General features: G+C 32.0%; 1 protein-coding gene and 1 long non-coding RNA gene across 4 annotated transcripts in view; one reads left to right on the forward strand and one right to left on the reverse strand.

The window, feature by feature from the left end:
• tmtc2b (transmembrane O-mannosyltransferase targeting cadherins 2b) overlaps positions 1–23,804 on the forward strand; it is a 204,194-nt gene extending 180,390 nt beyond the window's left edge. For 2 of the 3 annotated variants that reach the window (XM_087293007.1, XM_087293008.1), the window contains exons 9-12: positions 700–781; positions 5,924–6,038; positions 13,184–13,247; positions 22,034–23,804. In XM_087293007.1, the coding sequence (XP_087149133.1) occupies positions 700–781; positions 5,924–6,038; positions 13,184–13,247; positions 22,034–22,213 (441 nt within the window). In that variant the 3' untranslated portion in view covers positions 22,214–23,804. Of the gene's footprint in view, positions 1–699; positions 786–5,923; positions 6,039–13,183; positions 13,248–22,033 lie in introns of all 3 variants that reach the window. The other variant, XR_015514756.1, reaches the window with a different exon arrangement.
• On the reverse strand, positions 391–6,295 carry LOC147839661 (uncharacterized). The gene is made up of 3 exons (XR_015514790.1): positions 2,689–6,295; positions 957–2,600; positions 391–802 (listed from the first exon to the last, which is right to left on the reverse strand). It is a non-coding gene; the product is annotated as an uncharacterized LOC147839661 (long non-coding RNA).
• Positions 23,805–26,823: the final 3,019 nt, after the last annotated feature.

Here is a 26,823-nt window from a genome sequence, read left to right on the forward strand (position 1 = left end):
ATCAAAACAGTAGTAGTTCTAATATTACTTCAGTTAAAAATGGACTACAGTATATACTCTGTTTTAAACATATTTTTAAGTGTAATTATTACCGATTCAAACCTGAATTTTCAGTATCTCATGATCCTTCAGTAATCATTTATATATTTTGTATTGCAATATTTTGCTGGAAAATATATATATATATATATATTTTTTTTTTTGTTTCACTATAAAAAATGCTTGCCTAATTAATATGCTTGAAAGGGTTAAAATAATAACAAATAAACTTAATATATTCAATACAATACCACATTTCTGTTCTTGTAATTATTACTCTTAATTACTGAAATATGTCTATTTATTCTTGCATGTAAGTAGCTGTATATAAGAACTAAATTCCATGCAAATCTCATTGCAATAAAAAAAAAATCCTATTTTAGTTTGTGCTATAAGGCTATAGTGCAAAAATGTTTTCGATGTTTGTGCCAGAGCCCTGTTAAATTTTTAAAGTGAACACAAGGAAAACCTCATGGAGTTATTCATGCAGTCCAACTGTGCAATTATAGCAGCATAAGGCACTGGAATTCCTGAACGCATTTCCTGCTGCTCCAGTGAACATTATACATCAGGTCAAAGGTCAGAAATGAAAAATGAAAGATTCCGTGAAAACCTCACCCTGAAGAGATTCCTTATACGCCGTGTTTGTTTTCATTTCAGGGTCAAAAAACGGAAGCAGAGAAGTTCTTTCTCAAGGCGATTGAGCTGGACCCTACTAAAGGAAACTGCTACATGCATTATGGTTAGTAATGCTTTATTTTATCTCTCCAAAACATGCGCTACATATAAAATGAGCTAATACATATGAAAGAATGAGGTCATATGAATCCACACATAGGCTTTACTGAAATACAGTGTGCTCCACTAAAAAAGGCTATGGATGTTTTTATTTTTTATTGTTCAACTTTTTGTCCTACTGCTCAAAATATTAACAAAAAAATAAGATGCTTGGATTTGTTTTTCTGATATTAGAAATTGCTTCTTTTTTACCATTTCAAAATGTTGTGGTAATTTAGTTCAAATTGTAGATCTGGAGACTTTCTGACCCTAAAACCTGACTAACTTTTGTAATTCTCCAGCTGTAATTCTTGGAGGTTACTGGGTCACTCAAACTGTCCTCCTAACAGTGATAAAGATAGACAAAGATCCTCTTCCTGGCTGATTCATAACACCGAGGAATTTGGAATTGCTTCATTATTGTCCTGCGTTTTTAGTTTTGCTGTTTTTCTTATAGCCAATACCCATTTTGTGAAGCTCAACAAGCTTTTCCTGCAAAATCACAGGCTTCTTTTTGATCTTACCTATTTGTAGTGAATGACAGAGTGAGTTTCAAATTAAAGACTAAAGTATACACGAGACATTTCACTCGTGTAATTTTGAATGGGGAAAAGTGCAACGATAGATATGGAGAATGAAGCCCTGCATACTAGTACTGGAGCCGATCAGTAATCGATATAGACTGATATTTCTGTGGGTAAAAGCTCGAAACAGACGTGTGCTTATACGACAGTTTGGTGGTCAACAAACACACTGGTATCTCAGAGAATAATTGTTTTACAGACATAAGAAATATGTCCAAATAAAGCTTGAAAGCTCTACTTTTAAATAAACCAAGTGCACTGTTTTTTTAAATCTGTAATTAGTATGAAACGAACAAGAGGTATAGTCCATGTTGTCAAACGCACATCTCATGACAGTAACTACTCAGACGCCCACAAACTTGGAAACAAAAAGTCACTTTGATTTCTGGTGGAGATTCACCATCAAAACCAAGTTGTGGATTACTTCAGATGAGCAGCGTGATCAGACGATCATTATCCAGAGGATGATAATATGTAGAACGTCCATGAATGAGGTTGGTGTCGTGATCTCGTTGTTTTAGAGTGCGCATAAGCTCAGGCAACCTCAAAACATGCAGTTGATTCATTGAGTCATTTTGTTTGATTCGGTCATTTATAAACGAAACTAAAGAGACAGTTGTTGTTTAATTTTATTGATGATTCCAAATATGTAATGTAATCATAAGCTTGGCAAACAGTTTGAAAGAAATTGATGTTTCCCCTTTCAAACAGAATGCCCGAGCATACAAAGATGGCCATTGAGTGAAATTACTTGCCTAAAAGAGACTTTGGTTTCAATCCTCATATTGATAGACATTATTTTAGATATTAAATGTGATATAAATGTGTTTTTAGCAGTTTTGGGCATGTTAGTTAAAAAAAAGTAATTAGTTACTAGTTACTTTTCACAAATAATAATGAATTAACTGAGTTACATCATTAGAAAAGTAACTAATAACCAGGGAGAGTAACCATTGCATTACTTTTACTATTGTCAAAAAGTTTATGAAGTGTATGTTGAATAAATGTGCACTAAACTAAATAAATTATTATTATAAAACAATATTTTCTATTCTATAATGCCATTTCTATGACAATGTGAGAGACACCTACCAAATGTAATATTTTATTGTAAATATTATCATTTTTATAGTGGAACAATAAAACATAATAGATGGTTTAGAATGTTTAATGTTTACCACATCTGGCCAGATAACATGTCTAAAAATAAATGATGCTTATTGAGAAATGTAACAAAAAAGAGGATAAATAGTACAGTAACGTTATTATTTTTATATTTATATTAAACTAACAGAATACTTTTTGCAGTTGAAATACAAAAGATGGCTATTAAATAGAATATTACAGCCTGTTTCTTTAAGCAAAATGTTCATTCAGGTTTTAATCAAGGTAAAACTATAGTAAATTGCTTTAGCATCTACCATTATCACTGCATAGTCCACACTCTTTCACACTGACACTGTATGTTCAGATCCTGCCTTCATTCACGGCAAGCTGAGGATATAGAAATGTGATTGTAAAGTACTTCATCAAAATATGCTTACATGAGTGACTACTGTTGATCATTTCTATGTGTCAGAACAATACTGAACTAGCTTTAGTTGCTTTAATGCATTGGCTTCATCTACCCCTTTGAAAGCACCACCTGTGTTTTTAGCCAATCATCAGTTATGTGGTTGTCCCACCCCTACACACCTGGCAATATTCATCAGTTATGTGCTCCATTCACAGACACCAGAGCAGACAGAATCAGATGAAAGCCGTGTCAGGGAGCTCAGTTGCAATCTATATCAATTATATAGTGTCACATTTATTGTCAGTTATGATAATAGCATTGTAATGAGGAAGCAGTCGTTTATTTGAATACTACTTACTGAAAAAAGTCAGTTAGTAATGATGTTTATTTATAACACCCTTATTCCCATCACTGGTTTCTAGTCATACAAGTGTACAAAAAAATGGAATATCATTGGGAATAAACTTCAAAAATGTTTTATTAATGTAAATTCATAGGGCTGCCAATAATTATGCACACATTTAAATATATATTTACATAACTAGAGCACAGATTTTTGTTTTGTTAATATTTTAAGCAAACCGTTTAAATGGTTAAACAAAAAATAAAGAAACCCTTTTTTACAGAGCCTTGTAAGGTTTCACATTGGCCATAATTGTTCTCATTTAGCTCTTTAGCTGACGTTAGTCTTGTAATTGAGGTTGCGTTTGTAGGCCGTTTCGCAGTAAGATGGATGGTGTCGTGCAGGGAGTCATTGTTTCTTTGTTATCTGAAGCGTACCTGGTATACAGATGTTATTCCTGTGAGACCAAGCCACCCACGCCTCAGCGAGCAGACAGAGAGAGAATAAAACCTTATTTCTCCAAGGAAAACTGCCGAGCTTTCATGTGTGTCCTCGTGAATGTGATTTTAGTTAAATTATAGCCTACAGCCATTTTGTACAATTTAAAGTTTATTTATAAGAGCTCTTTTTACTTTCCAGGGATTGTCCCTGAAATAGTTTTTACCACTTTTTTTTATTTTGACTTGGCTTGTTTATGCAAAAGATTTTATTTTGTTTTTTGCAATTGTGTATTAACTTCTTGAGATTTTGAATATTCATAACCTCAATACTGAAAAAGTTTCTCGCAATTCTAAGGGGGGAAATGTTAGAATTGCACTATATATAATACCTAAAATACTGTAGTTTTTTTTCTCTGTTCATTTGATCCTATTCCACTTTGATCTTATTATGAATTTTATGTCTCAAAATCTCAAAATTGTGAGAAAAAGGTTGAATATAATCTTGAAATTGTAAGAAAAAGGTTTAATTTAGCTTTTTCAAACCTGTGGCTTTGGACACTGGTTTTCTTGGTCTTTAACAAATGTCTGTTGAATCATCATTTTTATTCACCCTATGAAAAATGGCAAACATTAACTGTCAAACTTTAAAATATGACATCCACAATTTTGAAACATCTTAAAATGGTTTCTTATCATTAAAACCTTTATCATTCTGTCACTCAATTTTGTATTCATACTGTTTCTGTTTTTATATATTTTCAGTTAAAATAGCAATTAATAATAGTAATATTTATATGCATGTTTTGTGTTTTTAAATTAATAGTATTTAATAGGATTCTGCTTCCTGTCATTAGTTATTTTATTTTATATTATTTTATTTTACTTTATTTTTTCTCAGATCCTAAATTTTCAAAGTTGACCTGTTCCCTAGACGTTTTCAGGTATGGATTCAGTCCAGAAATACTGCATCACTGCCTAACCCCAACAATCTGTTTTCCAGTCAAACGCTGCCAAGGCATCTGCGTAATATAATTTAGTACGTGTCTGATCAGACATCTTCAGAACATGTACTATCCAGAGGCCATAAGGATGATCTTGTATTTCCTTCTATTGTTCTGTGGTGCACAACCACTGCACTGGAGAAACGAGAATTATTCATCCTCTTTTCCATTTAGCATGGTTAAGGCCACTGTCATTTACCACAGGGAGAAAGATACTGTAATTATTTGCTTTGTTACAAGTTTTACAGATTTGCTTCATGACAGAAATTGTGACAGAACATAATATTAAATATTTTAACAAAAAAAAACATCAAAATAATTGCTTCTGGATTATGCATTTTTTTCTGTCATTAACCAATTTCAATCACAGCAAAATGGACTAAAACTCTAAAGAGATGATTTAGCTGCACTTTTAACAGCATTTCCATTTCAGTCACAACACATTAGACTGAAAATAATAGTGAAAAAAGTAGTTTCAGCTTGCATTTTTTTTACAAGACTCTTACAATTTTCTTTTTAACACCCTAAAAAGAGGAAATTAATTGGAAAAATACTTGCAAAACTGCACTTGCAAAAATACTTGTTGAACTGCACTTTTTAAGGCACTTTATTTTTTTTCATCATCAACCAATTTCAATCACAGTAAAATGGACTCAAACTCTTAAAAGTTGAACCAGCTGCACTTTCATAACTTTACATTTCAGTCACAACAAAATAGTCTGAAAATATTGATGAAAAAGTTGTTTTAACTTGCATTTCTTTTATGTTTTACCTTTTTAACACCCTAATGAGGACAATTAATTGAAAAAACACTTTAGGAACTGCACTTTAAACCACTTTATTGGAGAAAAAAAAAAGAAGTTTGCGCAACCGTTTCGCCAAATAGCAACAAGCTGTTTCTTCCACTTCAGTCTTGACCGATGCCTCTAGCAAAGTAACTGCAGAGGTTTCAGATCCCAGTCGGTCTCTCTTTCCGCAACCTTACAGGAGTAAGCATTTAATTTGTCACGGAAACATGCCTATCGGAGAAATCTCAATTGGACAAATGGTCTGTCAGATGGTTCGCGCAGCGTACAGCACCCTTGCTGTCTCGTGTTTCACAGAATCATGGAGAGGGCAGACCAAACTATCCGTCCTACAGCCAAGGGAAATATTTCACATTTGTCTTACCGAGGGAGTAAAAGCAAATATAAAATGAAATTTCCCCCCTTTTGCCTCCCTAGGTCAGTTTTTGCTGGAGGAATCGCGGCTTTTAGAGGCCGCTGAAATGGCAGAGAAAGCCGCGCAGCTGGACACTGAAGAATTTGATGTGGTTTTCAGTGCAGCTCACATGCTCAGGTGAGGAGGACATGCAAGAATGTGTTTTTTTTTTTTTTTTTTTTTTTTACTATAATTAAATAGCCATATTTCTATATGAGGCATAAATGTTTCATGTAGCAAACAGCAGCCATATTGGTTCTTAACAGGTAGTTTGCAACACAAAAATGTGACTATTGACCTTATTCTTCAATGCGAAAGTGTGCTTGTTTTTGTGATTGTTTTAGAACTTCCGATTGAGGTACCTATGGTAAAAATGACTGCGAATAATTAACGGCAAAAAAAAAAAACGTCAAACTGCTTGCTCTACAAACAAGTGTGTTCATGACAATACAGACAAAACAGATTAATATAATAAAAAATATCAGTTTGCAAAATCAAGCAGCTTCTAAACTTCTAACTTCTAAAAGTTAATGGAATTGAATGAGACCGGAAGTCTCGAGCCAAAAAGATTCAAATGGCTGTGCCCGCTCATACACGAAGAATAAGGTTAATAGAGGAGCGGATTACTTTTTCAGCATATTAAAATGTATTTATTTATTTTGTTGCTTTAATTAAGTAGCCACATTTCTAGATGAAGCCTAAATGTTTCCTGTAGCAAACTGAAGCCATACTGATCTAAACTGGTAGTTTGCAACCCAAAAATGTGACCATAGAGAGCAGCAGATAACTTTTTTTAAGCAGATTAAAATTTATTTATTTATTTTGTTGCTCTAAATAAGTAGCCAAATTTCTAAATGAAGCATACATGTTTCCAGTAGCAAACTGAAGCCATATTGGTTCTCAACTGGTAGTGTGCAACCCAAAAAAGTGCAACTATAGAGAGCAGCAGATAACTTTTTAGAAGATTATTTTGTTTATTTATTTATTTTTAACTATAATTAGGTAGCCATATTCCTAGATGAATCATAAATGTTTCCTGTAGCAAGCATAAGCCATATTGGTTTTCAACTGATAGCGAGCAACCCAAAAATTTGACTATAGAGAAGCAGACAACGTTTTTAGAGAACATCAAATATATTTAAAGACCAAAATTGATCTATATATATATACTTGACTTGACTTCGCAGGAAATGGACCCATGATTCATTTGAAAACAGACAAAATAAGTGCATTTGGCAGATAATCCCACTCCAAAACCTTCAAACAAGTCTCTCTCAGGCCTTCACAAAGTTTATACACTGTAAAAATAAATTATTGTTGCCTATTTTATTTGTTTATTTTTTTGTTTTGTTTTATCAAATGAACTTTTCTAGCCATCTCAACTTACAGCAATCAAACTGGCTACACTTTTAAGTTAAACTGTGTATAACAAAAAAAATTAGTTAAAACCTGATTAACTTATTAAAATTGCTGTGTACTTATTGCTGAAAATGACAGTCCATGTCAGATCAACCAAAACTTTCTTTCAAAAATATTAAGTTTTGTTCAATTATTTTTTTTCTAAAGACAAGCATAAATAAAAATGAACATTATTTGTGTTATAGACCATTTCAATGTGTTGATGTCATTGGTCCATGAACTTTTCCTGCTTGTTGTGAAACTAATTACTAACTGTAACAAGAGGCAATTCAATCATAACTTGACGTTAAAACAGGTTTGATAACATTATCAATATGTGGAGATTTTTGGATTCTCGGAAGCTGTGGAAATTAAAAATGTAAAACAGGAAATATGTTAGGACCATACGTGTCTTGTTTACATCCCTCAAAATGGTCTGAGTACCAGCAGTCTATAAACCAAGATCTAAAAAAGATATCTTTGATACTTATTTGAGTTAAATTGAGAGCAAAATCCAAATTGCAAATCCACTTTCTTTTTAATATTGTAACAAAAATAAAACAGAGAACTAATTTCAGTTAAAAACTAAACTGTGAACAATTCTGGAACGGTGTTGGTTTGCCAATGTTTGATGTCCAGTATAAAGTCTGTATGATGAAGCTGAACCAATTGAGAACCGCTGCACTTGAGGATGTTTTTCTATCTCTTTCACCCTTTCTCTTTCTCTCACTCTTTCCTCCTGCCCTTTTGTATGGATGCTTTCTTTCTATTGCCATTCACCGCAGGACATGTAATGGAAATCCTGCATTAATTCCTTTGCCTCAAGCTTTCTATTCAATACACTTCTTTATAATTACTACATGGATTTCACATGGTATACTGTTACACGTTTCCTAAAAAAAAGTATTCCAACCCTACAGCAGATTTTTGCACGGCGCTTTATTCTACAAGAACACTGTGTTGTTAATTGCAGTCTCAGGCCGCGTCCTCTGCTTTCGTGCTGGGCTTGCGGTCCTCATTTGAAGATCGGGTTCCTGCTGTGTTTGTCTTGGATGGACTTGCAGAATGGTCTCAGATGGGGGCTGAATTCAAGTGGGGAGGCTTCAGATGTGTGGCGTTTTTCTTACAGCTCTCAAGGGCCCGTCTGCTCCGACAACTTTGCTTCCTCCGTATCAGTTTTGCTGCACTCTTCAAACAACCACTGGGTTATTTGAAACGTCGACCAAACTGTGTCGCCATGGCACACTGAGGAAGAAACTGCAGTTGGAGTCAGAATTATTAGCCTTTTAAATTATTAGTATAATATTTTTATAATATGTATATTTTTTCTCTCAATTCCTGTGTAACAAAATGAATATTATAGACACATTTCAAAATATAATAGTTATAATAAATAATATCTTGATTTATTTTATCTTTGACATGATGACTGTACATAATGGTTTACTAGATATTTTTCAAGACACTAGTATTAAATTTGAAAGTCATTGTATCTTACGAGAATGTAAAAATAAACAGCTCTCAGAGATAATTTGGGGCTAGATTATGAAGGGAGTTACAGTTAGGTCTATAAATATTTGGACACTGACACAATTCTAACATTTTTGGCTCTATACACCAACACAATGGATTTGAAATTAAACAAACAAGATGTGCTTTAACTGCAGACTGTCAGCTTTAATTTGAGGGTATTTACATTCAACTCAGGCGAACGGTGTAGGAATTACAACAGTTTGCAAATGTGCCTCCCACTTGTTAAGGGACCAAAAGTAGTCAGACGGTTAGCTTCTAAGCTGTTCCATGGTGTGTGTTATTCCCTCAACATCCCAATTACAACTAGCAGATAAAAGGTCCAGAGTTCATTTCAAGTGTGCTATTTGCATTTGGAATCTGTCATGGAATCTGTCTGTGACATGGTTTCTGTCAACTCTAAAGATCGAATCCAAAGAGCTGTCACTCAGTCAAGCAAGTCATCATTAGGCTGAAAAAAACAAAACAAACCCATTAGTGAGATAGCAAATATACTGGGCACGGCCAAAAAACTGTTGGGAACATTCTTAAAAAGAAAGGATGCTCCAGTGAGCTCAGCAACACCAAAAGAGCTGGAAGACCACGAAAACAAATGTGGTGGATGACCAAAGAATTCTTTCACTGGTGAAGCAAAAACCCTTCACAACAATTGGACCGATCAAAAACACTATCTAGGAGGTAGGTGTATGTGTGTCACAATCAACAATGCAGAGAGGACTACACCAGAGTGAATACAGAGGGTTAACCACAAGATGTAAACCATTGGTAAGCCTCAAAAACATGAAGGCCTGATTAGAGTTCTAAAAAAGCCTTCGCAGTGCTGGAACAAAATCCTATGGACAGATGAAATCAAGATCACTTTGTACCAGAGGGATGGAAAGAGAAGAGTATGGAGAAGGAAAGGAACTGCTCATGATGCTAAGCAGTGAAGCATGGTGGTGGTAGCGTTATGGCATGGGCATGTATGGCTGTCAATGGAACTGGCTCTCTTGTATTTATTGATGATGTGACTGCTAAGAAAAGCAGCAGGATTAATTCTGAAGAGTTTCTGGTATTATTATCAGCTCTTATTAAGCCAAATGCTTCAGAACTTTAGGCAGTGCTTTACAGTGTAGATGGAGAATGACCCAAAGCATACTGTCAAAGCAACCAAAGAGTTTTTGAAGGGAAAGAAGTGGAATGTTATGCAATAGCCAAGTCCATTCCCTAACCTGAATCTGATTGAGCACGCATTTCACTTGCTGAAGACAAAACAGAAGGAAAAATGCCCCAAGAACAAGCAAGAACTGAAGATAGTTGCTGATGACTCCTGGCAGAGCACCACTAGGAATGAAACCCAGCATCTGGTGCCGTCTATGTGTTCCAGACTACCTAAACTAAGTATTAAAAAGTGAAAGTTTGATTTATGAATATTGTTCTTTTCAATTACTTTTGGTCCCTTAACAAGTGGGAGGCACATATGCAAACTGTTGTAATTCCCACATCTAAATACCCTCAAATTAAAACTGATAGTCTTCAGTTAAAGCACATTGTTTGTTTAATTTCAAATCCATCGGGTTTTGCGTATAGAGTCCAAAATGTTACAATTGTGCCGATGTCCAAGTGTTCATGGACTTTACTGTGTGTATACCAGTAAAAGCACTTTAAAATCAATTCTGATTATCACTGGATTAATTGTTCACCTTGGTAAAATTATGATTACCTATTCTGTTTACCTGAAGTTTAGAAAGACCCTATTAAAGTTCTTATTATATTATAGTGACGAGCTCTGCGTTACTTTATGGGTATCCCCTGAAGACTGGTGACCCCTTCAGAATGACATAACGAATAGACTTGCGGTTGGGATCGGAGGAAAAGTTTTTGTTGCAAGAATTTAAACATTACTTTTATTGTATTTGGGAGGTTTCGCTCTGACCTATAGGGAGGTTGAGTTGTTGCTGTGTTTTAGATTTACACCATATATTGAATTTGTGGTCATGGAGCCAAAGCCAGGCTCAACACCGCTGTGTTTTGGACTCTGTGTTAAGGGTGGTCACTTTCCCACTGCGGATTACAAGGAAAGCCATTGTCCCTCCAGACAGTTGTGGTCATTATCATAAGCCATGTTTTTATTGTGTGTATGTGAATGAGAAACTACACAGGCTCGTCGTTTGGGTGGAAAGGATTGCAAAACAGAATTGTGGAAGGTGGACATCAACACATGGTTCTGGTTGAATGCTCAAATCCACTGTTGGGAATTGGACATCCCATAGAATTGAATGTAACTTTTTAAATATTATTTTTAAGTGCTAAACCTCTGCGATCAGTTTTGGTGGTTTCCTCACATATCAAAAATGGTATTGAATATTAATATTTTTCTTGGTATTATATCAAAGTTACAAAATCCAGTATCATAACAACACTAATCGAAATATATATACATATTTTCCAAAGCAGCTTTGCAAGTTAGTTAACTTTTCTCCTATTAAAATCTTCTGCTATCCTTCTAGAAGCTGACTGAGAATCACTGGACACTAGACTTATAAATGAAAAATTACATTTTAATTACAGAACCTCAGTTTATTTTTTGTTTTGTTTTTATAGTATAGATATTCTAGTCGAACATTGTTACCTACTTTTATAAAAGCTGATATTTCTCTAAACAAGTTGACCTAAATGTGCCATTTTCCATTGTACTGAGGGAAGGACAACACTATATTTAGCTGTTCAGAGTTCACAATGACCAAATACATTTCCCACTCGGCACTTTATTTTTATTATTGCCTTTTTTTGTTGTAACTATAACAGAATTGGGAAACAAAATTATAAAAATAGGAGTTGAGAATGAGATTAAAAAGTGATGTGAGCTGGATTAATTTTTACAAGAATTTCACTTAATTCTTTTTCTTTTTAACTCATAACATCTTGTACAATTTTCCTCCAGAAATATACATCAACGTTATGTCTTCATTTAATATCTCCCTCATTCATCTGTCTCGCTCATTTCAAGATTAAGATATTGAAAAGTTTTCCACACCTACTATTCATCCCTCATCTCTTTGCTCGAGTACATAATATTTTCCTTTATGAAAGGCAATTTCTTGAAGCGTTTAACCTTAGCTCTTTTCACCAATGAGTTTTTTTTGAACATGAAGTAAGATTTATAAAACTAGCCAGTATAAGAAAAGCAGTCATCTATCATAAACAGAGGGACTCTGTGGCTCTCTTTCATCATAACTTGGTTTGTCTTGGCTGACAGTCATTGGCTCCATATTGAATTCTCTTCAAAAAGAACATGCTTGTACTAGCAGGAGCAGACAAACATGGGTGTTTCTACATGGATTTTCTTTTCTTTTAAATTATTTTATTATTTTTAATATTGTATTGTTTTATGTTATGTTGTTTTCTTTTTTTCTTTTAAAATATTATTTTATTTTATTATTTTGTATTTAATTTTTAAATGTGATTATTTTTGTTATTTTGTTATTTATTATTTATTTTATTAGTTTATGAATTTAATTTTTTATATCTTATTTAAATATTATTTTTGATTTTATATTTAATTTAAATTGTATTATTTGTGTTATTTTACTTTGTTGTATTTTATTTTTATTTAAATGTTATTTTATTTCATTATTTTAATTTAAATTGTATTTTTTGTTATTTTATTTAGTTGTATTTTCTAAATTTAAATGTTATTTCATTTTATTATTTTTTATTTAAATTTTATTGTCTTTATTTTTATTTTATTTATTTTATTTTTCATATTTAATTTTAAAATTAGTTTATTTCATTATTTTAATTTTAATTAAAATTATTAGTTTTGTTATTTTATTTTGTTGTATTTTATTTTTTATTTAATATTTGTATTCAAATGTTTTTTATTTTATTATTTTTATTTTATTATTTTACATTTTATCATTTTTGTTATTTTATTTTGTTGTATTTTATTTTTCTTTTATTTTTAATTGTTATATTTTGTTTTATTATGTATTCAATAGGAATGTAATTATTTTTATGTTTTTATGTATATATATATATATATATATATATATATATATATATATATATATATATATATTATTATTATTATTATTATTATTATTTATTTTTATTTATTTTAATCATTTATTTATTTATTTTTGTGTGAAGATGTTAAAGAACATCAAAGAGCATCCAGTAGGTTGTAGGTCACAACCTTAAAAATGAAGAAACTTTTTTTCTTCTGCTGAAAGTAGTAAAGTCAGGCAGTTTTATAACCCTGTTTGGCATCTGCAGGGCTTTTCATGTTAGTCAAATAGTCCCTGGTTTAATGGCAAGCGATAAACTTGTGCGACAGGATGAAGTAACACATGATGTTTTATTTGTTTTTTCAGGCAAGCCAGTCTCAATGATGCAGCTGAGAAATACTACAGACAAGCTGCCAGCCTGAGACCCAATGTAAGTACCCAAAACATACAGGATATTTGCCATTCCCTCAAAGCTTTAATGAAGTGAATACAGTTTAACCAACAATATATGTTTTTTTTGTAACGTTGCTGTTCAAAATGCAATTGAAGCATTATTTTGTTAAATATGTGTCATTTTTCATACGTTTCTAGCACAAAAGTCTAAATATTGGAGTCAGTTTTTGGACAAAACACAGTCAAATGTTTTTACAGAGAGGGTTTTAGAGTTCCCATGGGCTATGCAATTTCTGGATTATCATGCAATTTCAAAAGGTCTATTCCAGACCAAATTTTTATTTTTATTAAATTTTATTACATTTTCAATTGTTTTATTTTATTTTATTATTATTTCTATTTTTCATTGTTTTATATTTATTTTTTATTAAATTTGATTTAATTTGATATTTTTATCATTTTTAATTTAATTTTGGTATTTTATTTCATTGTTTTATGTAATTTTTTTTATTTAATTTTATGTTTAATATATTTATTTATTTTTAATTTAATTTCAGTATTTTATTCTATTTTTATTAAGTCGTGGAATATAAGGTATATTTGTTTGTTGTTTAAAATGTTACTTCTAATTGATCAAATGTTTTATTTTTCTTATACCATTTATTTCATGTGTCACATGTTTTGCCAATTTGTATAATTATTACTTTTATTACAGACTCTTATGTCCACATTCAAAAACATAAGTCAAAAATATAAAAGGAACATACAATACAAGCATATTGTTAACAATACATATTGTTATGATTAGGTTATCTCTTTACTCCTGTTTTATTTCTTTTTCACTTGTATTAAGCAATCTAATAACCAGGCAGTACCAGTTAAAATACTGTCTGTCTGTGGCTGTTTTTTGTCTGCTCCGTGCTCAACCAGTCCCTTCTGAAGGGGAAAGGTTTCTTTATAGCACGTTCTATACCCGAACACAATGTTTTTATAGACAGTATATATACTGTATAATACATTGCAGATGGTACAGAAAGAAACAGAAGGAAACCCACGCGAACGCAGGGAGAACATGCAAACTCCACACAGAAACGTCAACTGAGCCGAGGCTCAAACCAGCGACCTTCTTGCTGTGAGGAGACAGCACTACCTACAGCGCCACTGCTTCGCCCTCCTCTGAATTTTGTTAACAGAATTCAATGATCACAGAATTGCTAAATTCTGGAGGGACTGCTCAACACAACAGCTGCTTGTTTTTATATTTATTATAAGAGGTTCTGTGGTTCGAAGAGGTTCGAATTCGAATTTTGACATTCGGGGTCATACTTTGTTTAGTGGTCTTATTACTTGCATGTAAATAGGCCTAATCAATGTACTAATTTATGTTTTTACACTGTACTTATATTTAAAAATGATCAGCAAATAAATGTTAACTCAACTCAATATTAAACTCAATATTAATTGGGAGCACATTTGGGTTAGAGTAGAAATTGTGGGATATGTTTTATCACTTTTTAACTTGTAGAACAGTCTGAAAAGTGAAATAAGCTTTATATAATATGCTACATAAGCAACCAAATTATGTATAAGCGTATTCCTCTGTAAAAAAAAAAAAAATAAATTGACAATATAGAGACACGTATTCAGTTGAAGTCAGAATTATTGGCCCTCCCTGTGAATCATTTTTCTTTTTCAAATATTTCCCAACTGATGAAAAACAGAGCAAGGTATTTTTTCCTATATTTTTTTTCTTTTGGAGAAAGTCTTTTTTGTTTTATTTAAGCTAGAACAAAAGCAGTTTTTAATTGTTTTAAAATAATTTAAGGTCAATATTATTAGCCCCCTTTTTCAATAGAACAAACTACTGTTATACAATTATTTTTATTACCTAATTAACCTAGTTAAGCTTTTAAATTGCACTTTAAGCTGAATTTTAATATCTTGAGGAAAATCTATTAAAATTGTGTACAGTCATCATGGCAAAGATAAAAGAAATCAGTTATTAAAGCATTTATGTTTATACATCTATTTTACAAGTTCTGTGTATGTTGTTGCTGCTGAAATGTAAAATTATGGCTTTATGCAGGAGGAAGACACTCATTTTGAGAAAACTGATTTACAAATAGCATGTATTGCAATAGAAGTCTACAAATGCAAACACTTAAAAGTGAATTTTGCATGTTCTTCTATAACACAAGACTGAAAAAGCTTATTATGCAAAGCCCAAAAGGACAAAATGTCAAAATTGACTGGTGGATGTGCAAAGCGTGATTTTTGCCTGTAGTGTTTCATCGTCATTGGCGTGCCTCAGTTGCTTCACACGTTTATTTGGTGACCAACTGTAGAAGTCTTCTGGAGGGACTTTAAAGGGATGTGTGTCAGGAAAGTGTACCGTGAGGCTCACAGAACACACAGTTGTTTGATTTCTTTGGAAAATGTAAAGCGTTTGATGTTGGATGAGCAGCTGCCTGAGAGGAAGTTGCCCTGTTTGCCAAACAGAAGCGCTAGCTGGAAATGTAAAAAACGAAAAAGAAAAAAATGAATGATTAAGCTTAATATGAGGATAGATGGTGTCAGCTGATTAAGCAATGTTTTATTATTATATTATTACTTATGTATGGTTTTGTTCTTTCATTTTTAAATATTTTTTTTTTATTTACGCTTTTTTCTGTAAGTTTAATAAAAAAAATTAATCTACATCTATAGATATATCTATCTATAATATTTAGTAATCTTATGTAATAATAGTTATATTTAATAATAATAATAATAATAATAATAACAAATATAAATAATATAAATATTATTTTTATTGTATATATATTTTTATTAATAATATTATTATTTTGTTATAACAAATGTCATTTTATCTTTAATAATTACATCTAATAATATTCATATCTAATAATAATAATAATAATAATAACAGTAATATATATATATATATATATATATATATATATATATATAATAATTATTATTATTATTACTATTATTATTATTATTATTATTATTGCAAATATCATTTTATCTTCAATTTCATCTAATAACAGTTATATATAATAATAATAATTATTATTATTATTATAAACATATTTATTGTTATTATTATTATTATTATTATTATTATTATTGATCTTCATTAAAAAGCATGATTAAAGATAAAACAAAATTTGTAAATATTATTTTTTTATTATTATCATCATTATCATCATTATTAATACCCTACATTAAAACCTTGATAAAAAATACAAAACGACATTACCTGTTAAATTCTCTGCTACCAGCTGGAAAGCCCTCCTTTTATTTACTTTATTTTTAGAAAATGTCGCCTTTATTCCAGTGCTGTGCAGTGTCTGGATTTTGTTGAACAGTCTGCAGGGATGTTTGTCTCCTTAGCAGCTGTTGAAACAAAGGTCCCAAGATCCTTTCCACATCTGGTCCGACTGATGCTGTGACTGCATGCCAGTCTGCTGTTGTGTGGGATTCAGTGAGGTTAAAGTGTGGAGGCAGAAGAGGAAGGAAGAGGTCAGGAAATTTCTGGAGACCTCAGCAGGACAGATTCCTCTCCACTTCCTCTCACCTGACTCTATCTAGAAACACTTTCTTTAAGTAGTTGTTTTTTCTACTCTGCAGAAGGTCTCTACAAACATCTGGGGAGCCTTCAAACACTGAAATGTGCACAAAAATAAATATGCACATACAAATATTATTATTTTTTTTTTTTTAGATGTGACACTGCACTGTGAAATTCAATAAGTTAAGGTAACTGAAACCATTTGAGGAGACCGATTGCTTTAAACCATTTGAGTAAAAAAATGAATCTATATGAGTGCTGTGAACTTACTCCATTTGAGTTTAAGTAATTTTGTATTTAATTAACTAATTACCTTCAATCACTGAGTTTAAAACTCTTTTCAAATCGTAGAATTTACGTTTAGCAAATTTTGATTAAACTATGCTCATTTCATTTGATAAAGTTGGGTTTTGCAGTGTGCAAGCAAAAACACTCCTTCATGTGCTGTTTTGAGATTTTGCACTTATTGTGTTTTTTTTTAGTCTAATGCAAAGAGAACATGAATAATGCATGTGCTGTAAGTGTTTCTTTTGCCACCCTTTATCTATTTGTGTCTGATTTCTTTCACACAACATATTTTAAAGCCATTTTCTCAAAATAATGTTTCCTCCTGTACCGAGCCACAAATCTCCACTTCAGCAGCACTTTCGCACATCAAACCTTATATTTTTATTCATATCTGTATTTTGAAGGTTTTTACTGAGGTATATGTTCATATGTATTTTTTGCTACATTATTTTTCTGGCTGTATTTTCTATGTTGTGGAGAAAAAGTAAATCTGTAGATATGTCAGTAAAATTAAACGAGAAAGTTGAACATGATGTCATCCAGAGATCAGATTTTTGTGCTAGAAGTGTATGCAATTGACGGCATACTAATGAAATAATGCATTATTTGCATATTTAAACATAACAAAAAGCAATCCAAAACCTTAGCTGGGCAAGTATGGTGATCAAGGTGTCTGTGGGGACTTTTTACAGTGTCTTAAATTTCACAAGCTTTAATTTTAGGTCTTAAAGAGAATTGAATTCATTGTGTCTTGAATCATTTTAAACAGATCTTAATTTTCCTCTGTCCAAGTAAAGCTACCCAATATCACTGACATTTGCCCAATCGCCAACAACCAATCTTAATAAAATCAGGAAAGAAAACTAAAAGCAAATACACAGTTCCTCAGGATAATAACAGAGCACTATGTCTCTTTACGTAATCCATCATTCATACAAAAACTATTTATGGAAGTAAGGGGGAGTAAACATAATATCTACAAATATGGCATGAAAATTAAGGTTTTATAACAGAAAGGCATTAGGTTGAAAAGAAGTTATACTTAATTAATTTGGACAAAAAGCCAACAAATAAAACTTTGTCATTATTTGTGTAAAAAATGTCTCCACAATAAATATAAGTCTAAAATTTAATTCCTAATAGTCTTAAAAGGTTCTAAAAAAAATTTAAATTTGAGATGATGTACTGTAGGGGTGTCTATTTTAACCTTATTCACCTTCCAGTAATATTTTAAAGATTTTTTTATTTTTTTTTAACTCAATTGGTGATGTAAACTTTGCAGGTCAGGTGGCACACTGGCTTAGCAGTTAGCACTGTCGCAGTATGCAGTATGCTGAAATAGTTGGGGGTTCATTCTGCTTTGGTAACCCCTGATGAATAAGGGACTAAGCTGAAATAAAATGAATGAACTTTGCAGGTCTTTAAAAATGGCTTTAGAAAACAGAAACCATAAATTGAACTTGAAATAATGAAGTAATATATAATTTGCATATAAAAATAAATAAATAAAAAGCAATGCAAAATTGTATCTGGGCTAGTATGGTAACTTTTGGGGTTTCTTTCTTCCTTTATCTTATTCACCTTCCTGTCTTACTTTAAAGATAATAAGAAAAAAAACTTAATTTGTGATGTCAACTTTTCAGGTCTTTAATTGTTTATTTATTTATTGCTGGTAAAAAAAAATAGCTTTAGAAAATGTCTGTAAACTTAGCGAAACTTGACCTGACAGAAGCTGTACTTTTCCATTTTCCTATATTATTTTTCCCACTACAGTTACTTGGATATTAGTAGCAAGCGTAAAAGCTGCTGAATTTGCCCGTGAATATATTTGAGAGGAAGGTATATGTGTCACCTGAGTGCAGTTAATGCCACAGTTTGCAGTTCATTTGTCCCTCAGTCTCATTTTGAGGTTTGACTTCTACACGTTGAGTCAAACAGCGCTAATATATTACTTATGTGTTGTATAATTCCACAACGATCGTCTCTTTCTACATTTCCATGTGGGAAACCGGTGGCAGGCGGCCTTAAATGTCAGTTAGTGTAAGTTTTTACTTTCATGAATGTTAGATAATATATGTCTCTCTGCTTCAGAAGTGGCGTGCTAAACGCAAAGCATATTCACAAATGATTTTTGGATTAAATCACATCACCTTCTTGCATTTAAAAGAAAAAATTGAACTGCTTGTGTGATTGCAAGCCTGTATTTTATACAGCAAATGTGTTTTTGTATTTCTGTGTAAGGATTCTTGGGTTTTGTTTATAGGTTCAGTTTGATTTAAGTGTCTATTGAAATCGCTTTATGTGAGAAGAATCAGTGCAGTCAACATATTGTTTCCATTGAACGCTGATGCATTCAGCATTACTCATGAAACCTTGACATAAGTAAAACAGATGATGCACGTCCTGAAGAGTTATAGACTGTTGAATAACAGACACTTTCTGAGGAGATTTATGTACCTGCGGACCTAAAAACCATTTCAAAAATGCAAACGAATTGCTACAACCTTGAGGATACACATGCAAACAGTATTATTGCTTCCTTGAGATGCAATCATGCAAACAAGGTCCATTTTTAGTTGTTAAATATGTTGTATTTAGTCATCTTAAACATAAATAATTTTCAAACCAAGCAGCTTTTTGTTGGTTTCTGTGCTGAGTTTGAATGGTGAATTTGAAGATAAGCACAATGAGGCAATTTAAAGATGAGATTTTTTTTCAAGTTCATTTATTTATAGAGCACATTTAAAAAATGCCACAAGACTGACCAAAGTGCTGTACATAAAACAAAATATTACAATATTTAAGTTAAAAACCAAGAGAAATAACAGATAGATATTTAAACTGAACAAGACCAGTATTGGGTGTGTTTTTTTTTTTTTTTTTGCAATGTAATAAGTTACTGTGTTTTAAATTACTTTTAAATACTTAAATAACTTAAATAAAGGAATTACTTTTCATTTTTTGGTAATTTAATTACAGTTACTTATAATGTACTTGTTTAATGTACATAAATTGGACAGTTTTGTATAAATCATTTCGGAGAAGCAGAGTATCTGTATTTTTGTTGTTCTACAAATATATTTTGCTGATTAATTCTGTTTTTCAAATTAGAACAAGTACATTAATCAAGACAGTTGCATATGCTTAATAAACAAAATATTGAGCAATTAGTTAATGACAATATGTGGTATAAATTCAGAGATTCACATGAATTGTATGTTTTATAATAATCATTCTATTTTTATCTAGAGAAGGATAGTTTTTTTCTGACAATATTACTTGTTTAAGAAACAATGAAACATTTTAGAAAATGTATACTGCAAACTTGTATTGTATTCAACATGGTGTCATTACTAGGGCCAGGCAGAATCTGCAGACATTTTTTTGCTATTTCTGCTGAGAATTTTGTAAAAAACCTGCAGATTTATGTGGAATGATTTTAGGAGTACATGACTTATGATTTAATCATGTATGATTTAATGATTACAATGCACATCCAAATAAATCCACTTATTTAGTAAACTAAGCAAGTCTCTCATATAATGTCTCTGCTAAAAGACAGAACATATTACTTTACAAACTGTATTGTACATAAATCATATGAAATTTTTTATATTACTATTATTATATCACAATAATATTTGTGAAATTAGCTTAAAAATGAATAAATATAAACATTTACATATACATTTAAACAAGTAAATACATAGACTCAATTATGGCCTAAAAATATGCGTACGTCTGTGGATTTCTGCACGTGCAGATTCTGTGTGGGCCTAGTCATTCCTTCGAAGCATTTTGAGTTTTAACACACATTTTGTTTTAAATTTAATTAAATATATATATTTTTTACATTTAACAAAATAAAACGTCCTGTCTGACTCAAAAATAACAATAATTAGGAGTAATTTCCACTGCTCATGCATTGAGGTCTACGCAGGAATACAAGGTTTTATTCCACGCCTGACCGCTCCCGCCCTATATTCAGCCTTTGTTTAGCCACTGCCCAACCCGTCCCATTTTCTATCTGACCCGACCGTTCCCTGGTTCTGGTTTCCAAAATCTCACGTTTAAATGGGCACAACCAAAAGAGAGAGATAACAGAAATAACTGTAGGTTGTGCAAGGATCGTAGGCTAAATGCCAGTTTCATTTGCTCCTTTGTGATGAGACATAAGTGCTGCCTTAAACCTGAGGTTCCAACAGATACCATATTTTATTCGGAAATCTATTCCCGCTCCGCAAGAAATCTGGTCAGGTCTTGCGGCTATATCAGTATGTACCAATAATGCAGACCTCTACATTGAGATTAATGTCAATGTTTATTATTGAGTCAAGTAATTAAATTACTCTTGAATAAGTTACTTTTCAAACAAGATGAAAGTGGCTGGGTTGTTGGCATTTCTGTGTTGAGTTTGCATGTTCTCCCTGTGTTCGCATAGGTTTCCTCCAGGTGCTCCGGTTTACCCCACAGTCCAAAGACATGCGCTATAGGTGAATTGAATAAAGTAAATTTGACGTAGTGTATGTGAATGAGAGTATGTATGGGTGTTCCCCATTACTGGTTTGCTGCTGGAAGGGCATCCGCTGCGTAAAACATATGCTGGAATAGTTGGCAGTTCATTCCGCTGTGATGACCTCTGATAAATTAGAGACTAAGCTGAAGGAGAATGAATGAGTGAATAAATTTAAAAACAACTTTAATGATGTAATTAGTCATTTATTTATTTATTTCTGAAGTAACATATGGCGGTCAAGACAGTGTAATAGAAATACAGTTTCTATGTGTGGTAAATGTTTTTGCTTGTGAATGGTGCAAGGAAAAACTAGTGTTTACAAATGTAAATAACACCGAATTCTGTGAACCATTACACATGCAATATTCCATTTAAAAAATAAAAATACAATTTGTTATTAATGATGTCAAGGTAACAATAAAGTGATGTTTTTCATCAACAGTATCCAGCAGCTCTCATGAATCTTGGAGCGATTCTGCATCTCAACGGCAAACTTCAGGAAGCAGAAGCCAATTACCTGCGAGCCCTGCAGCTAAAGCCGGACGACACCATCACTCAGTCCAACCTGCGGAAGCTTTGGAACATCATGGAAAAACAGGGCTTGAGGACCATGGCACCTTGACTTGGACACGTTTGATTACTTCTTCACCTTCGCTGAGGTTGTAACTGAGATGTTCTCTTTGAGCTCTCACTAGTGAGGTAATCGACATCCTAGGGCTGATAAAGAACTTCTTCAAAACCTGGGTTACCTCATGTGACACTTAAATGTCTGGCAAAACGGAACATTCTGGAACAGTCTAGACCTGCGGCACTCATCAGACATGCCGGGAGTCTTTAACTTGAAGTGGCCCATAGATACATACTTGAAGTCTCATGCTAAATTAGATGGCAATTAGTTAGTCGACTCATAATAGTCTTGAAGGGCAATATTTGTCCTGAGGCTGAATGAAATTGAGAAGGAACGAGTGCTACAACCCCCATGAGGCTATACTCTGCATGTACAGTACATTTCCATGTCATTTCTCCATTCTTATGATTGGAATCATTAATATTTAATGAACACATCATGACGGAAACATGTGGATGCTTTAAAAAAAAAGCGTACAGTCTGAATATCACAAAATAATAAGAAAAGGCCAAACATGTTCTCATGAAATCATTCTCACTGCGAAAAAAGAATAATTATATATATATCCATCGTGTCAAAATGACTTGTGAGGTTGTAAATGTATTGACACTGTAAATATGAGCACGGATGATTTGTGAAGTTTGGTTTTTGTGATCTGGAATTTCGTTTGGACATTTATAGTATGTCGATATTTCATCAATCCATACATGCCATGCCCACAACACTCGATAACTTGTGGGATCAACAGATTGAATCCATATAAATGCCAAAAATGACAGGAAAGGAAAGTTCAGTAAGCTATGTAGCCTGTAGGACATCTTAGTGAAATGAACTTGCAAGCTCTCTTTGCCTTACTTTGCAAACATTTTTTTTTTAACTAATTTGAAACGGGGATGAGAATTTTAAGATATTCATCAGACTGTTTTTTTTTAAACTGTTTCACTACTATCCAAAAGTTTGGGATTTGGGATGAGTATTATTTTAAAGGGGTCATAGTCTCTATACTCAAAAGACATTGTCACATATCAGATATGCTGTTTAAAATATTTGACAAATATGCCCCCGACTGTTTACATTGAGAGACACAAACAATATTTGGACATTTTTTAACAATTATGTACCATTCAATCTGACATCCTCCTTTCTGTGCACACATCATGTCTCACAGAACTTTGAAACCAATGCAGATGTTTTGTGTGTTGCTGTTAGAGTAACTGAGGCACTAGCTGTAAAAGCTCCACCCTCTTCTGAAAAGTAGGTGTGGAGCAGCATCTCATTTGCATTTAAAGTGACACTTGTGAATACAAGAAACAGATTCCAAATAATGGCACACTGTACACTTACAGCATGGTGTTCCATCTGTTGTCACTAGATGAAACTTCACAGACACGTTCATGAGAAACCTGTAAGTTAAATGGTATTTTGTAAAATATATACAGTTGAAGTCAGAATTATTAGCACCCCTGAATTATTAGCCCCCCTGTTTATTTTGTATTTATTTTTTGTTTAACAGAGAGATTTTTTTAACCTATTTCTAAATGTAATACTTTTAATAATTTATTTCCAATAGCTGAATTATTTTATCTTTGCCATGATGACAGTAAATAATATTTGACTAGATTTTTTCAAGACACTTCTATACAAGTTAAAGTGACAGTTAAAGGCTTAACTGGGTTAATGAGGTTAACTAGGCAGGTTAGGGTAATTAGTCAAGTTATTGTTTATTGTTATTTTGACCTTAAAATGGTTTTTAAAAAATTAAAAACGGCTTTTATTCTTGCTGAAATAAAACAAATAAGACTTTCTCTAGATGAAAAAATATTATCAGACATACTGTGAAAATTTTCTTGCTCTGTTAAACATCATTTAGGAAATACTTAAAAAAGAAAAACAATTTAAAGGAGGGCTAATAATTCTGACTTCAACTGTATAGTGCTGATCATGAAGGAGTACAATAAGTAATATTCATTGAAAATGAATATGTTTATCCATTTTTCAGTAAATATTTTGGTGTATTTTAATAAAACAGGTTTATTAAATAGTTATATTCATTAAATAATAGTTTGGTCACCTAACATCCTTAGAAATAGAAAGATAATACATTTAAATTTAAACTAAATATTACAAAAAAATAATAAAGTTTTATATATTTTTGTTTCTTTTGATTTTATTATTTAAAAAAATATTATTTTGTAATATTTATTATTTTCCCTAACATATACATTTAGATGTACTAATTTTTGTCCTAAGTTATTTTGTTAGATTAGCTACAGATTTGGCTACAGTACTGACTGATCAGATATAAATACACAAAAACATTATTTTAAAGCATTTAAAGGGATATTTGTCAGGGATGTACTCGTATACAATGTAAATAATGCTGGCTCCACACAGTTCCTGCATGTTATCCCAACACAAATCGATTAAGTTAACTATATGGTTTTTACAAATTTAGTACCGATTAAAGTAAGATAGAACATTAAATAATTAAGTAAAATGGTTCAGCTCATTTTAAATAAGTAGTTTGAACAAGCAGTAAAAATACTTTTTAAGTGTATGCTCGGCATTATATATATCACTGCTTTAAATACTTCTATTTAGCAAACACACATTAAATTGATCAAAAAAAAGTATCGGTAAAGTGGTTTGACATCGCAAGAATAAATTACATTTTAATATATAATCAAATACTTATAAATTGTAATTGGTAAACAGTATTACTCATTCTTTTTTTTTCCCCACTCTAGTTTTGACATAGTCCCTTTAAGGCAAGTCATTTCACTCAACTGCCATCTTTGAAATGCCTCACGGGCATTATTCTCAGGCATTCTGTTTGAATGGGGAAACATCAAATTCTCCAAAATTGCTTGCCAAGCTTACGATACATTTCATATTTGGAATCACCAATAAAATTCTACAGCAACTGTCTCTTTAGTTTTTTTCTAAACGTTTAAATCACACAAAATCTGCAGAAACTCGTGTCTGGTCCGAGCCCTTCCCCTGGTGAATCGTCAGTCTACAGCAAACACTGATTGGCTCCTGCAATAGATGGTGGGGCTTCATTCGCCATATCGTTACACTTTTCCCCATTCAAAACTATACGAGTGACATGTCTTGTGTATTCTAGAGTCTTTGGTTTTACTCAATGAAATGTCTTTGTGAGTATAACAGACTTCTTTCAAAAGCATTCAAATATCCCAAACATTTGAATGGTGGTGTTTATTATATCTGAAAGTACATAGGCATGAACCCAATAGTAATGTCTTTTTTTGACAGAACTGGTTCAACAAACTGTAAAGGCAAAGCTTTGACCGTTAACTCCTAACCAAATACAAATCCGTTTACTTGTTGCACTCACCTAACAATACACAGCCATAGATCTGTAAGGGGTTGTTTATAAGTAATGTTGGTTTAATATTCTTTTCTTCTATGTTTAAGTATACAAATGGAACCTAATATATAAAATGACGTATTTTACAGTTTGATGTTTTCACTTAAACATGAAAATCACAAAATGGCAAGTACTTGGTTAGTTCGGTCAGCATTTTTTTTGGTCTCATGTTTGTCTTTGTTCCATTTTTGCTCTAGCTTTGTGTGTGTATTTAATTAGAATAATTGAAAAGCTCTTATTTGGTGATCACACCAGTTTTTATGAAGGATTTTTATGATGGCTTCTCATTCATATTGTTCTGAACCAAAAATGAAATTCTGTATTTGTTTTCTCACCCGAAAACCCATATTACTTATGTTGAAGAAATTTAGAAGGATCTTTTTCATTCAGTTGCAGTGGTGCTATTTTTTTACATTTACTGAAGCTATACGATTATGAAGCTGTACTTTTATGTTGCTGCTTTTGCAATACGCAAGTCCCCCTCCATTAACAACATAATATTGTTAAAGTAAGGAATGACATGAGAGTAAATGAATAACAGAATTTTTATTTTTGGTAGGACTGTCCCTTTAAAAGTCTAGCAAATGTCATGTCGGAGGTCTGAGTCAGTATTAACTTATTCCCTTTTATGTTGTCTTGATTGAAAAAGAAAACAGCTGGCTCTGTTATATGTAAAAAAAAAAAAAAAGTGTTTGAATATTTCTGATTTAAGGTGCCCTTTTTTAAAACATTTTAAGCTTAACTAATTCATCCATTGTTTCATTGAGACGTGTGTAATGGGATCATTTGAAAGGGAATAAACCCAGAATTTGTCATGCATTCGTCTTCACGGTTTCTCAGATCGGTGTGTTTCTTCACATTTCTGTTGTCTTCTCTTTCCCCCACAGTTTTTTTTTTCTCCAGGATACAAGATAGTCAGATACATAACATTATCAGATATTGTATTTAATAATTTTGTTGACATTTTATTAGAAGTTTAATAAATAATTTTTTTATATAATCCAGCCAAAAGTAAAAACACTTTTATTATTTTTTCACCCTCATTTCATTCCAAAGCTGTATGACTTTTTTTTTTCTTCAACATAAGAGCAAATAATACTTTTTAAAATGTTTTGGGACAGCATGAGAGTGAGTAAAGAATAAAAACATTGTTTTGTTTTTTTGGGTGAACTATTCCCTTAAAGTGCCTCTATTATGCTTTGTGTAGTGTGTG

The sequence above is a fragment of the Danio rerio genome, chromosome 18 (assembly GCF_052040795.2).
Source record: "Danio rerio strain M-AB ecotype USA chromosome 18, GRCz13ab, whole genome shotgun sequence".
In the NCBI taxonomy this organism is placed as follows: domain Eukaryota; kingdom Metazoa; phylum Chordata; class Actinopteri; order Cypriniformes; family Danionidae; genus Danio; species Danio rerio.